The sequence below is a fragment of the Malaclemys terrapin genome, chromosome 5 (genome assembly GCF_027887155.1).
Source record: "Malaclemys terrapin pileata isolate rMalTer1 chromosome 5, rMalTer1.hap1, whole genome shotgun sequence".
Taxonomy (NCBI): Eukaryota; Metazoa; Chordata; order Testudines; family Emydidae; genus Malaclemys; species Malaclemys terrapin.
Window position 1 is genome coordinate 46,769,869 of NC_071509.1, and position 16,763 is coordinate 46,786,631.

Genomic DNA, 16,763 nt, shown 5'->3' on the forward strand with positions numbered 1-16,763 from the left:
CTTTGACTAGCATTAATTCTTTTTGCTTTTCTGATACCCTTATTTTTTCCTCCTCAAACCATAACTGACTCTAAAAATTCTTGTTTAGGTGCCTCTTGTGTTTCCCATTTTGAGTACAGGTTTTCTCTTTTTCTCACATATTTGAGTAGCCTCTACTGGCATCACACTGGCCAATTCCTATTCATTGTAGTCTTCTTTTCAGAGGATCTGCAGTCTGTTCCTACTTAATTATAGTGCTTTCAATAAATTCAAGATTTCTTACTGAATTTGAAAACTTTCCTCCACCGAACCCTACTCACTAAATTTCTTGTTTCCTCCCAAATTTGCTTTACTGAAATTTAAATCCAACATTGGGACAATGCTGCAATTCTGTGATCCCATTCCTTACTACTATATAAGGAGTGAAAGTATTATTATTCATTTACATTTATAAAACTGAAGTAGCTCATAGTCAATATTTCTAAACTTCCCTAATCTCGCATTCTCTGGAAAGTTGTCCCCTTTTGGTGTTTTAGTTTCATACAATAAATTGACACTACCAGTCTACCTGTGCTGGAGTCCTCTTGCCTCTTAGAAGGCCCACTGAAAACATGAGACTACTTTTTGCTGGGTACACCTTAGAAGCTGATCCATTAACTGCTGCACTGCTTCAAAGGAGGCAACAAAACACATCAGAGGTAGCACAGGAGAAAAGATTTTCATTTCATAGGGGAATTATTTTCCTTTAGGTTGAAAGAGCAACCTCCAAAGAGACATAATAACCAAAGCCATAGCTGAAAATTTTACCCCAGTATCTAAGGGTATGTCTACACTGCATCTGGAAGTGAGCCACCCCATTACCTATTGTTAATTTAATCCATTTTAACTTTTAACTTCAGTGTGCAAATCACTGAATCATAGAATCACAGAACTGGAAGGGACCTCAAGAGGTCAGCTAGTCCAGTCCCCTGCACTCATGGCAGAACTAAGTATTATCTAGACCATTTCTGACAGGTGTCTGTCTAACCTGCTCTTACAAATTTCCAATGATGGAGATTTCACAACCTCCCTAGGCAATTTATTCCAGCGCCTAACCACCCCAACAGAGTAGAGTGGAAGAATTACTTCTCGTATCTTGTTTACAACACTCCTGCTAATATATCCCAGAAGGATGTTCGCTTTTTTTTGCAACAGCGTTATACTGTTGACTCAGTGAGTCGCTTTTCTGCTGCTCAAGCTGATGAGCCAGAGCACTGTGATAAAAATGTCAGTCTTCTGCTTCAAGACTGGCACTTATTTAAAGAGCCATAATAGCATAGTATGTAAGAAAATACACAGGTAACTGTGAGTAATAAGACTATATACATATCACATGTTCTTTATTACATCACAATGAATCAGAAAATGATGTCTATATGAGGCCTAGAAAAATGGGACCTCAAATCTGACTGGCGGGCCTAAGTACTGTTTTAATACAAATAAATAACAAATATATTTCATTAAAAACTTTGTCATACAAAATGTTCATACTGATTTTTGCAAGAATCTATTTGAAAAAAATGTATGAAGTGTGGTTTACTGGGGTTTTAAATATTGTCTTTTCTTGTTCTGTGTTGATGTTTTGGCTGATCATCAGAATCGTTGTCCTACTTAAAACGTTTTATTTTCCTTCCTGATGATTACTACATAGTGTTATTTTCTTTTGTGATACTTTGTTAAGTCAATGCCATTGTTATGAAGCATCAGAGAGGAGAGCCATAAACAGGGGTGTTAGCTTGTCTAACTGAACACATGCTTTTGAATTTTATTTGTATTATTCAACCCATTCAACTTTTCACAACACAGCAATTTAGGTGTTGCAATGTAGATAACAAACCACCCTTTATTATTGTATAGGCTATGTGACATCTACAAATCCTCTCTAAGACATGGATTGGGAAAAAATCTAAAACAGTGTCTTTTATAGAAATAAAATGTATGAGACCGATCTTAAATATCACTACTTTTGCACATTTATTTAAATTTCTGGGCAAGGGGTAGACGTAGGGGTAATTCATCAAGTTCTGAATTAACATTCTTGTTGAGTGGATTGAATATTTTACAATTTATATATAATTAGTTAGCTCTTACCTGGAGATGCTGCTTGATATATAATCTTATCACCTTCTCTTTCTGGAACAGCTGTATGACACACTGCCATCATTGTTAGAAACTCGCAAATTATAGGTGCAGTTGGCTAGTCCAAAAACAGGGCAAAAAGTAACAATTAATCTGTGCACTATTAAAATGTGTTAGTACATATTGGCAAATATTAATTCAGGGGAAAATCTCCTTGCCTGATTACAAGAATATGCATTTTTTAAATTTCCACATTCTTTTGGTTGATGACATTGTACATAAACCATTTTCAACATTCACCTGATTTGCTTCAAGTACATTCCAACCGCTGCTATACTTTCCTTTTGTATAGTCGGTGCAGATATTGATGCCTATAGTTAAGGCTGCCCAAGTGTAATGGGGTGTTCACCTCACACTAGCCTAGAAGAGGTCAATGAGGCTGAGAAGGGGCCAATTAACTGGATAGAGGAAGGAAATTATGTAACCTCAGTAACCCCTGAATGAAGATGGAGCCCAGCTGAGAAAGAACAGACAGGGCTAGTATAAAGCCAGGAAGCTGACAGCAGAAAGGAAAAGGGGCTGCAGTAAGGGAGCCAATAGCCGCTCTGGACATCACAAAGGAATGTAAGTAAACCTAAAGGAAGAGGGTGCAGGAAAAGGCTCAGGGAAATGGCAGCAAGGCTTAAGACACTGCAAGCTTTGGCTGCTGATTAGAGGGTTCCTGAGCTGGAACCCAGAGTAGAGGATGGGCTTGGGTTCCCCTATCGGCCACTTGGGAAGTGGCACTATCTGGGCAGTGAATGGGAAGATCTGAGACAGTTTGTATGGAAAGACTATGATACCCCCGAAGTGGGAAAAACACATAGTGACCTATCCGAAGGGCCAAGTCATGAAGAGAGAGCAACTTAAGTCAGAGAGAGAGAGAGAGAGAGAGAGAGAGGTGGCAGGACTTACAATGAGCAACAGAAGATGATGTCAGACCTGAAAAGAGCTAATTCCCAGAGCAGCCAGGAGGAGTTGCCGTAGCAAAGTGTGAACCCTGTGACACCAATACTTTCCATAATACAACACTGTGATCAGTTGTTTATAATTTTCCCTATCCATGCCATATCTAATTCAGACTGATTTACTTTGGAAATTTTCTGCAAAAATGGTCCAGCCATTTCTCAGAACAAGCTTAGGAAAAAAGTTTTTTTTCCCCAAATTAACAAAATTCATGCAAATGTTTTGTTGAGACGCTCGAATACCTCCATACTTTGAAGATAGGACTTGAAATTCGGCCACTTAGTGTCAGGTACTAAAACATTTACATCAATTAACAGCTCAACTGGAAATGTATATAAATCATGTAACTAGACACATTATATATTGACAAAAGTTTAATGGCATACTAAAATGTTTTATTCAGTAATGTGTGGATGGTTAACATGTATTGTGAAGTGAATTCTCTTTTAATATTGTCTGCACACAATATTTTTTATTTTACTGTGGCACTATCACTGCCCATGCTGTACTTTTTCTGTGGGCATATGATTTCAGGTTCCAGTCCAGTCAATTCAACACCTTTCTTGAACACTTTAAAGAAATAGCTGCTGCATTTTCTGTTAAAACTTGTACCCAATCCCACACAAAGGGCAGACTGAAGCAAAGTCATTCAGATGGCTTTTAGTGCGACAGTCTAAACAAAAATAATTATTTTTTTTTTTTACTCAGCACTTATATAGTTCATCTGTAGATCTCAAAGCACTTCAAATTGACAACAGGAAATCACCAATTTTAGAGATCCCCAAACACTTGCCAAAAACAATCATTTCCTAAAAGAATTCCTAAGACTTGGAGTTGCCAATATTGAAAGTCACTTAGGGAAGATTCTTGTACTACTACAAATGAGAAACACAGAATTCTACTAAAAGTGAGGCACTTCAGTTGTAAAAAGAACAATTCCCACTATACTGTGTAGAATGATATAACTGACAAAATGACAATTCAAGAAATAGTATTGAAGAAGGAATGGTATAACTATATGGTAAGTCACCAATCTCAGAAACCTCTTAAGTTTCACTTTCAAAATGGGATGGCTCCTGTCCTTCTTAGATTCAGAGCCCTGAATTCCTCTAGGAAAGAGGCACATATTTACTAGTTTCTGTTATAAGACCTGATCCAACAGAACACTTGAGCATGTGGTTAACTTTAAAAGTCCGTTAGTTATTCTACTGAAGAAAATTTATATACCATCTCTCCCTCCAAGTATCATAAGGTAGGAAGGACTGCTACCCTGAAGACCCAAAAGAATACTACTCCAGAAGCCAAACAAAAACAAATATTATCCTAAGAGGAGAACAAAAGAAATGCTATAAAAACTAAGAATAACTAACTAACATCTTATCTACATGGAGTCTTAGTGTACACTAGAACTGGAAGATGTAAATTCCAGTTTGAGGAGACATATCCATGCTATCTCTGATCAAGCTAGCACGCTAAAAACAGAAGTGTAGCCATGACAGCAAAAGTGACAGCACGGGCTAGCTGCTCTGGTACAGACTTAGGGTGGCTAGCCCCTGCTGCGGTAGTGGCAGCGGCTATGCTTCTATTGTTAAGAGTGCTAGTTCCATCCGAATTAGTCCATGTATATCTCCTCAAACTGGAATTTACATCTTCCAACACTTGTGTAGACATACTTTTAGTTCAGGGTAAGCCAGAGTATGACTCTACAACGCACTAGCTTGCCATGAACTAACTAGCCATGTTTACTCTGCTACTAATACTGCTTTGAGGTCATACACTACAGACCTTTTAGGGCATGGCTACACTGGAAACTTCAAAGTGCTCCCGCAGCAGCACTGGTAATCCACCTCCACGAGGGGATTAGCTCTCAGTGCTCGGAGCCTGTTTACACTAGCGCTTTAAAGCACTTTGACTTGCTGCGCTCAGGAGGGTGATTTTTCACACCCCTGAGCCAGCAAGTCAGAGCGCTATAAAATGTAAGGCCTGGTCTACACTAGGAGGTTATGTCGAATTTAGCAGCGCTAAATCGAATTAACTCTGCACCTGTCCACACAACAAAGCTATTTAGTTCGACATAGAGGTCTCCTAAATTCGACTTCTGTACTCCTCCCCAACGAGGGGAGTAGCGCTAAATTCGACATGGCCATGTCGAATTAGGGTAGGTGTGGATGGAAATCGACGCTAATAGCTCCTGGAGCTATCCCACAGTGCTTTCGGATCGGAGCTGCGATCGAAAAGACAGAATGCAAAGATCTACGAGAAGATCTCCAAAGCCATGACAGAGAGACGATACAGCCGGGATGCAACGCAGTGCCGCGTGAAAATCAAGGAGCTGAGACAAGGCTACCAGAAGACCAAAGAGGCAAACGGACACTCCGGATCCCAGCCGCAGACATGCCATTTCTACGAGGCACTGCATTCCATCCTAGGTGCGGCCACCACCACTACCCCAACACTGACCGTGGACTCTGAGGATGGGATATTGTCCACGCCCGCTTCCTCTGAGATGGTAGTGGACGGGGAAGATGAGGAAGGAGATGAGGAGGACGAGGCAGTCGACAGCGCTTACAACGCTGATTTCCCAGACAGCCAGGATCTCTTCATCACCCTCACAGAGATCCCGTACCAACCGTCCCCAGGCGTTAACCCGGACCCAGAATCAGGGGAAGGATCAGCCGGTAAGTGGTTTAAACATTTATTTTGAAAAGAACATTAATATTAACTGTGGGTTTTTCATGATTAGATTGTCCTGGGCACTTAAAGTTCTAGTCTTTGGCAGTGTAACTGCTGCAAAAAAATCTAACAATGTCCGGTATATCTTGATTGGTTTGCCCTAGGCGCTCTACTGTTTAGCCCTTGCCAGTGCAGCTACAGTAAAATTCGGTCAATATGTCCGGGGATAGAGCAGAAATCCTCATGGGACATCTCCATGAAGCTCTCCTGGAGGTAATTGGAAAGCCTTTGCATGAGGTTCCTTGGGAGAGTGGCCTTGTTGTGTCCTCCGTAGTATGAAACGTTTCCGCGCCAGGCTACCATCAAGTACTCCGGTATCATTGCCTTGCACAGCATGGCGGCATACGGCCCTGGTCTTTGCAGGCTTTCCCGAAGCATGCCTTCCATGTCGCTGTCTGAAATACGCATCAGAGTGATGTCGCTCATGGTGACCTGCTTTGAATTAGGGGAATGTTAGTATTGGGATTGCTTCCCTGTTCCTTTACAGAACTGTAACCGCCGGTTTACAGCCATGCGGTGGAGGCGGGAGAGGGGCAGCATAGAGGGATCTTTCCCGGGGACAGCCGCGAGGGGGTGGGACAGGGGCAGAGTTCATGCTTGCCGGATTGCTGGCAGCAGGAACTGGCCAACGCTAGGAGCATTGCTTTGAACGTGAAAGTAGGGCAGTGCTATTATTAAAGTTTTAAGCTGCCACAAGTCTACGGCTTACCATGTCAGCCCGCTACCCAAATTCCGCTGTGCTGTTCCGATTCTGTGATCTGCACTGCAAGACCCCAGGGACTGAATGCGAAGGCCGAAAATTCGACCTTATCCTGAGTGCGCATGTGATAGGTGCTGTGAATGGTCTTTTCACAGAGAAAGACTATTTTCTTTGTTCACCCAAAAATTTATCTTTCTGAGGAATTCACTCCCTTTTTCCCATCCCACAGCTGTGGCTGTCTCCCGACCTACCCTGTCATCAGACTCCCAGAGGCTGGCGCAGATTAGGCGTAGAAAGAAAAGGACACGGGACGACATGTTCTCAGAACTTATGGGCTGCTTCCGAGCCGAGGCAACCCTGCAGACTCAGTGGAGGGAGAACATGTCCCAATACCAGCGAGCACACAGCGAACGGGAGGAGAGGTGGCGGCAGGAAGACCAGCAGGCGACTCAAACACTGCTTGGACTAATGAGGGAGCAAACGGACACGCTCCGGCGCCTTGTGGATGTTCTGCAGGACCGGAGGCAGGAGGACAGAGCCCCGCTGCAGTCTATCTGTAACCACCGTCCCCCGCCACAAAGTCCCATACCCCCCTCACCCAAAGTACCAAGAAGGAGGGGCTGCAGAGCCCGTGAAAACTGTCACTCTACCCCTGCAGACTGCTCAAGTGGCAGAAGGCTGTCATTCCCCAAAATTTGGTAAGTCCTTTCCTTCCCGCCTCACCCAAGCCCCCATCCCAGTTTCATCCCCTAACTGTCCATTTGCTAATAAAAAATACATTTCTGTTAATTGCTGTTTCCATCATGTTTTTTTAGAGAACAGTCTGTTTTAAGGGGGGGAAAGGTGGTTGGTACAGACACGGGGGCAGGTTCAGCAGCAGGTCACACACACAGTGCAGTCACTAGGCACCCTGGTCAGTCTGGAAGGTGGTTTTCATTGTCTGGGGGGGGGGCCGCTAGGTGACTTTGTGGTGGGGGAGGGCGGTTACAGATCTTATGCAGCGGTCCTTATCCTGGATCAAGGAGCCACGCAGCAGGGAATCTGTAACCGTCCTCCCCCTGCCACAAAGTCACATAGCCCCCCCCCCACAGTCCCGAACAGGAGGGGTGGCAGGCTCCGTTCAAACAATCAGTCCGCCAGTGCGGACCACTGTAGAAGCAGGAGCCTGGCATTCCTCGAGTTTAGAAGCGTCCTTTGCATCAGTACACTACACCCGCTCCCCACCACAGTCTGTGTCCCAGTTTCAACACTTTACCGCGAAAACAGTAATAAAGAAAACGTTGTTCATTAACACATTTTCAGTGATTTTTTTTTTAAACGTGGGTTGGAAGGGGGTGAACGGGGTATGAAACTGGAGAGGATAGTGAACAGTCACTGGGTAAAGAAACGGGGGCAGGTTCAGCTTCTCTGTAAACAAACAAAATTGTCACAGGTTACCCTGCTCACTCAGGAGCCTAGCTTTCAAAGCCTCCCAGATGCACAGCGTGTCCCGCTGGGCTCTTCTAATCGCATGGCTGTCTAGCTGGGCGTAATCAGCAGCCAGGCGACTTGCCTCAACTTCCCACCCCGCCATAAAGGTCTCCCCCTTGCTCTCACAGAGATTGTGGAGCACACAGCAAGCTGCAATAACAATGGGGATATTGGTTTCGCTGAGATCGGAGCACAAAATAACTGTTGGGGATGTGATGATGTCTCCATCTCCCTTTGAGACGTCCAAAAGCACATTCCACCACCATTCTGCACTTGCTCAGACGGTAGTTGAAAAGTTCCTTTTCACTGTCCAGGGTGCCTGTATAGGGCTTCATGAGCCATGGCATTAGTGGGTAGGCTGGGTCCCCAAGGATCACTATAGGCATCTCCACATCCCCAACAGTTATTTTGTGGTCCGGGAAGTAAGTATCTTCCTGCAGCCGTCTAAACAGACCAGAGTTCCTGAAAACACGAGCATCATGAACCTTGCCTGGCCATCCGACGTTGATGTTTGTAAAATGTCCCCTGTGGTCCACCAGTGCTTGCAGCACCATGGAAAAGTAGCCCTTTTGATTAATGTACTGGCTGGCCTGGTGGTCCGGTCCCAGGATAGGAATGTGAGTTCCATCTATGGCCCCACCGCAGTTTGGGAATCCCATCGTTGCGAAGCCATCTATGATCGCCTCCACGTTTCCCAGGGTCACTACCTTTGACAGCAGTACATCAACGATTGTGTTGGCTACTTGCATCACAACAACCCCCACGGTAGATTTGCCCACGCCAAAGTGGTTCGCGACTGACCGGTAGCTGTCTGGTGTGGCAAGTTTCCAGAGGGCTATGGCCACTCGCTTCTGGACAGTCAGGGCTGCTCGCATCCGGGTGTCCTTGCGCTTCAGGCCAGGGGACAGCAACTCACAAAGTTCAAGGAAAGTTCCCTTCCGCATGTGAAAGTTTCTCAGCCACTGGGATTCATCTCTGACCTGAAGCACTATGCGGTCCCACCAGTCAGTGCTTGTTTCACGTGCCCAGAATCGCCGTTCCACGGCATCAACATGACCCAGTGCCACCATGATGTCCACGGCACGGGGTCCTGTGCTTTGTGACAGGTCTGTGCCACTCTCAGACTTCATGTCCTCATCGCGCTGCCATAGCCTCCTCGCCCGATTTCTCACCATCTGCCTCTGGAAAAGGTGGCTGATAAGGTGTGAGGTGTTGACAACGGCCATAATTGCAGCGATGTTCGCAGCGGGCTCCATGCTCGCAGTGCTGTGGCGTCCACGCTGTCACTCAGCAGAAAAGTGCGCGAACTGATTGCCCACCAGCGCTTTCAGGGAGGGAAGGCGGGAGTGACGGCTGGATGATGACAGTTACCCAAAACCACCCTCGACACATTTTTTCCCCCAGCAGGCATTAGGGGTTCAACCCAGAATTCCAATGGGCAGCGGGGACTGCGGGAACTGTGGGATAGCTGCCCACAGTGCACCGCTTCCAATGTCGACGCTTGCCCCCTTAGTGTGGACTCACACAGTCGAATTACTGTCCTTAGTGTGGAAACACACGTTCGACTTTGTAATATCGATTCCACATATTCGATTTAAGTGACATCGAAGTACTCTCATAGTGTAGACATACCCTATGTGTAGCCAAGCCCTTATTGTGCGGTAGCGGGGTCTACATGGCCAGTTGGTGTGTGTCGAGCTAGTGCACTGTAGATTCACATCCCAGTTTGCTACGCACGAAGTCTCTGTGTAGGCAAGTCCTAAGTAATAATGACTATGCTAACATGTAACTATTTACACAAGAAAGGCTGCTAGTGAGCGCGAGGCACCACTGAGACCTCCAACTTTAGTTATGGGCAGTGAGAAGGAACTGAGAATGGGACAGAATGACCACACCCTTTACATCTCCATTTGGAGGCAGGAGGTCACTAAAGGTGCATGCGCCAATCCAATGGATACTCCTCACCAGAAGTCTCCAACTCGAATACACTGGGCACACACTCACCAGCAATGGAATAAATATGTGTACAAGATATCTCAAAGAACAAATTTCCATGGCTAACAAGTACAAAACTTTATCATGAATGGAAAGCTGGGCTATTATTTACACAGAATATAGGTGGATTTCATATAAGTACAACATTTAATTTCCTTTAAAGGATACTCTCGTTTTGTTTTATTGAAATCATTCTTTTCATCTTGTAAAATAACAGAATTTTTTTCTATATTACTTACATGATTATTTTGGAGATTCTCCAGCAGTGATGGGTCACTAAATGGCTTCTCTTCTCCAGTCTGTGAGCCCTGACTAAGAAAAATGAAGTAGAGAAGTAAGAAGAGAATCATTAGTATTTTCTTAATCATTCATTTGAAAATCACCAATGGCCACACACTAAAGCCAAACAATTTTTTTTCTTTATTTCTAACCACGACATTATAATATTAACTGACAAATGTACACATACACAGAGTAACTGAACTGAACCCAATATTTGTTGGATAACTTTGAAATCTGAACAACTCTCTTGATATATAAAATTACAACACAGAGGCCACTAAGAGTTTGGCCACTGACTTCACTGGATGCTGCAACAGGGACACAGTAAAAATTAATCCCAAATAAAATTATAGGTTCCAATCCTGCATTCTGTTCTCCACAGGAGGCCCCATATGCCCAGGTGGAGTCCCATTGAAGTCACAGGGACTCTACATAGGTGCAGGGGTTTGCCCACACTGAGCAGATGGCAGGATGAGGTCCCATTGTTTATTTTTGTAAGTGATATTATACTATATTTACTGTTAATAATGAAATATTTGTGAGTGTCCAGCATAAGCTACAAAAAAGATGCTAAAATACAGCATTTGTATTAGAGTTTAGTTCATCATACACAAATTTCCAAATGATACCACCATTACAATACACTTATAATATGCCAGAGTTCTCGAATGTGTCCCCTCTAACCTTCATAGTCTCTGTAGTAGAAAAAGAGGCTGAAGCCTGTGGCCTGTATAAGGCCTGAGACCCGAACAAAAGTCAGGTTATGAGCAAAAGTCAGGCCCTGCTACAAAGCAAACACCTACTTGCAAGTTCACTGACCACTACATGAACTTGGCAAAAACATGGCTGGCATTGCTAAAATACAGGCACTCCTAAGAAGTACTAGGCACAAGGTATTCACATAAACACATTCCAGAAGGGTTGTACAAAAACACCATGATACATGTTATGATACAAATACACTCTCCGTAGATGGCACATGGATGCACTGACCCCTCATGAAGATAAGGCCAGGATGACAGGAAAATGGATGGAGATGTTTTGTTCGAGCCAACAGGTACAAGGTGCAGAGTGGTAACTAACCATGTCAGAAGGGTAATACATAACTTGTTTGCATCCGTGTATAAAAGAGGGGTTACAAAAACTTACAAAAACAGAAGAACCATCTTTGTCTGGCCTAGGGGACAGTGGAAAGTCCTGACGCTGACTGAGCTGGTCCATTCTCAGGGTCATGTGTGTATTAGTGTCTCTATAGAGTCCATGGGGTACTAATAATGTGCTTTGTCAGCAATAAATCTGGACAAGCGCCTTCTCCACTGAACCATGTCTGTGGTGCTTCTGGATAGTATACCAAGGTCTGCTGACTGAACCAGCTATCTACTGGGCTGGTACAGCACATGGAGAGAAAACACAGACACACATACCCAACTGACAACAGCCTTCTCAAAGACAACCCCCACTTAGCTCTCATGCCTCTTTCTTGGGGCAGAATCCTGCAATTTGCTCCCTCCAGACTGGGGTCTTAGGCTGCAGTCTCCTGCAATTCACTGTGATCGCCTCAGCAGATCTGACTTCAATTCAACACCTCCAGTTCTGTTCTCTTAGTGGCTATGACAGAGTTATTTGGTAACCAGCCAGCTTTCATAAAGCTGTTTATTCAAAACAAAAGCAATTCAGAGAAAAAAAATTATGCCTAGCTTACTAGGTGGTCACCCATCTTCCACACAGAGGGATAGCTCAGTGGGTTGAGCATTGGTCTGCTAAACCCTGGGTTGTGAGTTCAATCCTTGAGGGGGCCACTTAGGGATCCAGGGCAAAATCAGTACTTGGTTCTTCTAGTGAAGGCAGGGGGATGGACTTGATGACCTTTCAGGGTCCCTTCCAGTTCTATGAGATAGGTATATCTCCATATATATATATATATATATATATATATATATATATATAACCTGATGGGCCACATGCAGCAACCCGGACGTAGGGGAGAGTCACTTCAGACCTCGCAAAAACAGACAGTCACGTCGTGAATGAAGACCAACCTGCCTTGGGACAGAGGGTGACAGGCCGAAATAGCAACCAAGTGGATCTTAATCAGGTACAGGCCCTGGAGCTTGAGATGCAGAAGATAGTCCAAGATTGCCGGCAGCGAGGCCTGTTTGGGCCAGATGCCCTAGTCTGAGGCCCAGCACATGAACCTTTTCCATTTGGCCAGGTAGGTTGCTCTGGTGGAGGGCTTTCTGCTACCCAACAAAAACTACTGGACACAAGCTGAGCACTCCTGTCCATACACATGCAGCCAGTTAGGTGCAACGCCGCCAAGTACAGTTGCAGAAGACCGTTGCGGTTCTGGGACAGCAGATCGGGCTAGAGAGGCAGCTGCAGCGGGGTGGCCACCAAAAGGTCCAGCCACGTGCTGAACCAGCGCTGGCAAGGCCAAGCCGGGGCTATCAGGATTACTTTTGCCTTGTGAAGATCAAACAGCACACGGACTCTATTAACTAAGGGCACTGGTGAGAAGTCATGCATCAGAGCCCCCGACCATCGGAGCAAAAAGGCATCTAACAGGGAGCCCCTGTCTATCCCCCGAATCAAGCAGAACATGTGGCGTTTCCTGTTCTGATAGGACACGAACAAGTCCACCCGTGGATTTCCCCACCTTTGGAAGATCACTGACCACCTCCGGATGGAGCGACCACTCATAGCGAGAAGAGACGGTCCTGCTAAGACAATCTGCTAACATGTTCCTGGCCCCGGGAAGGTGTTCAGCCACCAGATGAATGGCATGCTGCACACAGAAGTCCCAGAGATGGAGGCCTTCTTGGAAAAGAGCTGAAGACCTGGCTCTGCCCTGCTTGTTGATGTAAACATCGTGGCAGTATTCTGTCAGGACCTGTACCACTTGCCAAGCAGACCTCTTTGAGCTCTCTGACGTTTATGTGGAGAGAGCAATCATCCCACGACCAGCGGTCTTGCGTGTTGAGCTCGCCCAGGTGGGCTCCACAGCCCAGGCCCGAGGCATCGGAGACCAGTGTCAGGGACGGGGTCGGGACTGCGAAGAGAAGTCCCTCCAACACCAATCCGGGGTCCAACCACCATTCCAGGGATGACCATATGTGATCTGGCACCCTGAATACCAGTCTAGATCGTGCCTATTGGGGATGTAAGCTGACACCAACCACGCTTGCAGTGGCTGGAGATGAAGCTGGGCATGACAGACCACTTAAGAATGCGCTACCATATAGTGCCTAACAACCTCAGGCAGGTGAGAGCGGTGGTGAGCAGGTGGCCCCTTACATGAGAGATCAGGTTCAACATGGCTTGGAAACAAGCCTCCAGAAGGAAGGCTCTGACCCGCATGGAGTTGAGGACTGCCCCTATGAACTTTATCTGTTGCCCTGGTATTAGGGTTGATTTCTTTTAGTTTATTAACAGGCCTAGGTCGTGGCAGGTGGAACGTACCAGGTCAATGCTCCTTTTTACTTGATCCCAAAATCTGCTCTTGATGAGCCAATCGTCAAGATACAGATAGACCTGGACCCCTCGATGTCTCAGGTAAGCGTCTACCAGCGCCATGCATTTCGTGAACATTCTCGGGGCTGATGAGAGACCAAAGGACAGCACCGTGAATTGGAAGTGGCGCCAGCCCACCATCAAACAGAGGAACTGTCTGTGCCCTTGGAAGATAGAGATATGAAAGTATGCGTCCTTCAAGTTGAGGGCAGCATACCAGTCTCCGGAATCCAGGGAGAGAATGATGGAGGCCAGGGAGACCATGCGAAACTTCAACTTCTTGAGATATTTGTTGAGGCGCCACAGGTCCAGAATGGGTTTTAGGAACCCTTTTACTTTCGGGATTAGGAATAATTTAGTAATAGATACATTTTTACTGAGTCAATATTTGCTAAAATTCAGTCTGCATGTATGAGTTTGAATACCAGTTCACATTATTTCTACGCTTTGCATTTTTAAAATATCACATCTTACACAATACTAAACCATGAATTTTAAACAAAAACGATATTAAATTATCTTTAATGCTTACCAATCGTCTGAAGAACTACTATAATCCTCAGGCTCAGGACAATGGCTGCACAAAAAGCAAAGGAAGGATAGAAATAGAAGGAAAGTATAATCACAGAAAGGCTAAAAAAAATCAGATCACATATAAAAGAAAAATTAATGAAGGAAATGAGTTACTAAAAGGGAAAAAGTTTTAGAGTACTTCAAAAGAATTGTTGTTAGTGTCAAAATATCAGGAAACAGAAAGTGTTGCAATAAAATATTAAATGTATGTTGGGGCTCTGTAATACGCAATCAGGCTAAGTTCATGCTTGATTTATCCTCATGCAGTGGCATCCAACAAACTGCCTGATCCAATGCCCATTTAAATCAATGGAAGATTCCCATTGATTTCACTGGGCTTCAGACAAGAACATAAGAATGGCCATACAAGGTCAGACGAAAGGTCCATCTAGCCCAGTATCCTGTCTTCGGACAGTGGCCAATACCAGGTGCCCCAGAGGGAATGAACAGAACAGGTAATCATCAAGTGATCTATCCTCTCACCTATTCCCAGCCCTGTCACCCATTCCCAGATTAGCCCATTACTGTGGTTAAAAAAAAACAACAGAAAATCTAAAATCAGAGAACCATAATGGTTTCCTACAGGTCAAGATGTGTTAAACATATTAATTCAACAGATGCCAAGCACTTATATAAATACAAAATGTAACTAAGGGTACGTCTTCACTACCCGCCGTATCGATTTATCCGGGATCGATATATCGCATCTCGTTAAGACGCGATATATCGATCCCCGAACGCGCTCACCGTCGACTCCGGAACTCCACCAGAGCGAGCGGCGGTAGCGCAGTCGACAGGGGAGCCGCAGCCGTCGATCCCACACCGTGTGGACCCCAGGTAATTCGATCCAAGATATTTCGACTTCAGCTACGCTATTCGCGTAGCTGAAGTTGCGTATCTTGGATCGATCCTCCCCCCCGCCCCCAGTGTAGACCAGCCCTAAGTCAAAACAGAAACCAAGGGGAAGATCTTCAGCTGGTGTAAATTGTCATAGCTTCACTGAAGCCAACGTAGCCATGATAATTTATACCAGAGAAGGATCTGCTCCTAAGCTTGCAAACTGGTTTACACTAAGGAGTTCTGAATGAACATTACATCATAAAACCACACATTTTGAAAATATTTGTAATTAAAGACATATTTGTACTGCAGAGTGTTCTGAAAATGTTGAACATCACAACTGGCTACAGGTTATGAAGGAATTCACCCATTTATGGCACAGGTGAAAACTTATTTACCACATAATTAGTAAGATGCTTTAAAGGAGCTGCAGAGATGGAACAGTTTTATTTCTCTGCCCACCCCCACATGAAATCTGCTCTGAAAGGGAAAATTAATCAAGAGACAAAATTCTCAAGGATGCTGCTCTCTGAGCTGTCCCTGTATTATTTGGCTTTCTGCTCCCTGATGGAGAGTGAATCTTCCCAAAGGAGAAGCTCTGTTAGAGATATGCATGTCTCATGAAAGGGGGATGCATGGGTATTGGGAGGCAACAGGGATCAATTTATATCAAGGTAATTTAAATCACTGATTTAAAAAAAAAAAAAAAGATTGATTTAAACCAGGCCGAGCTATGAATAGCTATTACGAATGTGTGTGCTGTTGTAACTTTAAAATTTATAACAAACTAAATTGCTAATGCGTTTAGTTGGTTGTTTTTTCACTACTCTTGGGTATCATATTTGAATTTACAAAATTGTTATAGGCCAAAACAAATAAAAACACAAATAAATAAATAAATAAATAAATAATAAAATAAAATAAAATAAAATAAAATAAAAATTGAAAATCTAAAATTATGATCCTGCAAACACTTAACCAGGCACATACTTTTTACTCACATAAATAGTCTCATTGAAGTAAATGGGGCTCTCTCATGTGCTTAACACTAAGCAAATACATAAGCGTTTACAGAATCAGAAGTTAAGATTACATTTTTACTAAAAACTTTAGTGATACAAAATCTTTATTACTTCAAAATAAAATTACTTCAGTGTTAACAATTAAAAGTTATTTACTTTAAATCACATTAATAAAGTTATTGTGAACTTTTTTTAATATACACACACAGGACAAAATTTAAAAAAACAGAAGCCTAAAGTTAGGATCCTAAAACCATATTTAGGCATGCCAGGGTGAAACTTTCTAAAGAATCGAAGTGATTTAAGATCAAAAGTCTCATTGACTTTGAACTGCAAATTGATGGAGGAGGATAGCCTGGTAAAAGCATATGAACTTTCTTGACTTGGGCAAAAAGAAATCTGATGAGGTTCAACAAGGACAAGTGCAGAGTCCTGCATTTAGGATGGAATAATCCCATGCACTGCTACAGACTAGGGACCGAGTGGCTAGGCAGCAGTTCTGCAGAAAAGGACCTAGGGACAGTGGACGAGAAGCT

The 16,763-nt window shown here is 44.1% G+C and overlaps 1 protein-coding gene across 3 annotated transcripts in view; it reads right to left on the reverse strand.

Annotated features, from left to right (window-relative positions):
* ATP8A1 (ATPase phospholipid transporting 8A1) overlaps positions 1 to 16,763 on the reverse strand; it is a 245,141-nt gene that overhangs the window by 134,354 nt on the left and 94,024 nt on the right. For 2 of the 3 annotated variants that reach the window (XM_054029714.1, XM_054029715.1), the window contains exons 15-17: positions 14,325 to 14,369; positions 10,240 to 10,312; positions 2,110 to 2,215 (exon numbers count right to left, since the gene is read on the reverse strand). In XM_054029714.1, the coding sequence (XP_053885689.1) occupies positions 2,110 to 2,215; positions 10,240 to 10,312; positions 14,325 to 14,369 (224 nt within the window). The remainder of the gene's footprint in view (positions 1 to 2,109; positions 2,216 to 10,239; positions 10,313 to 14,324; positions 14,370 to 16,763) is intronic. The other variant, XM_054029717.1, reaches the window with a different exon arrangement.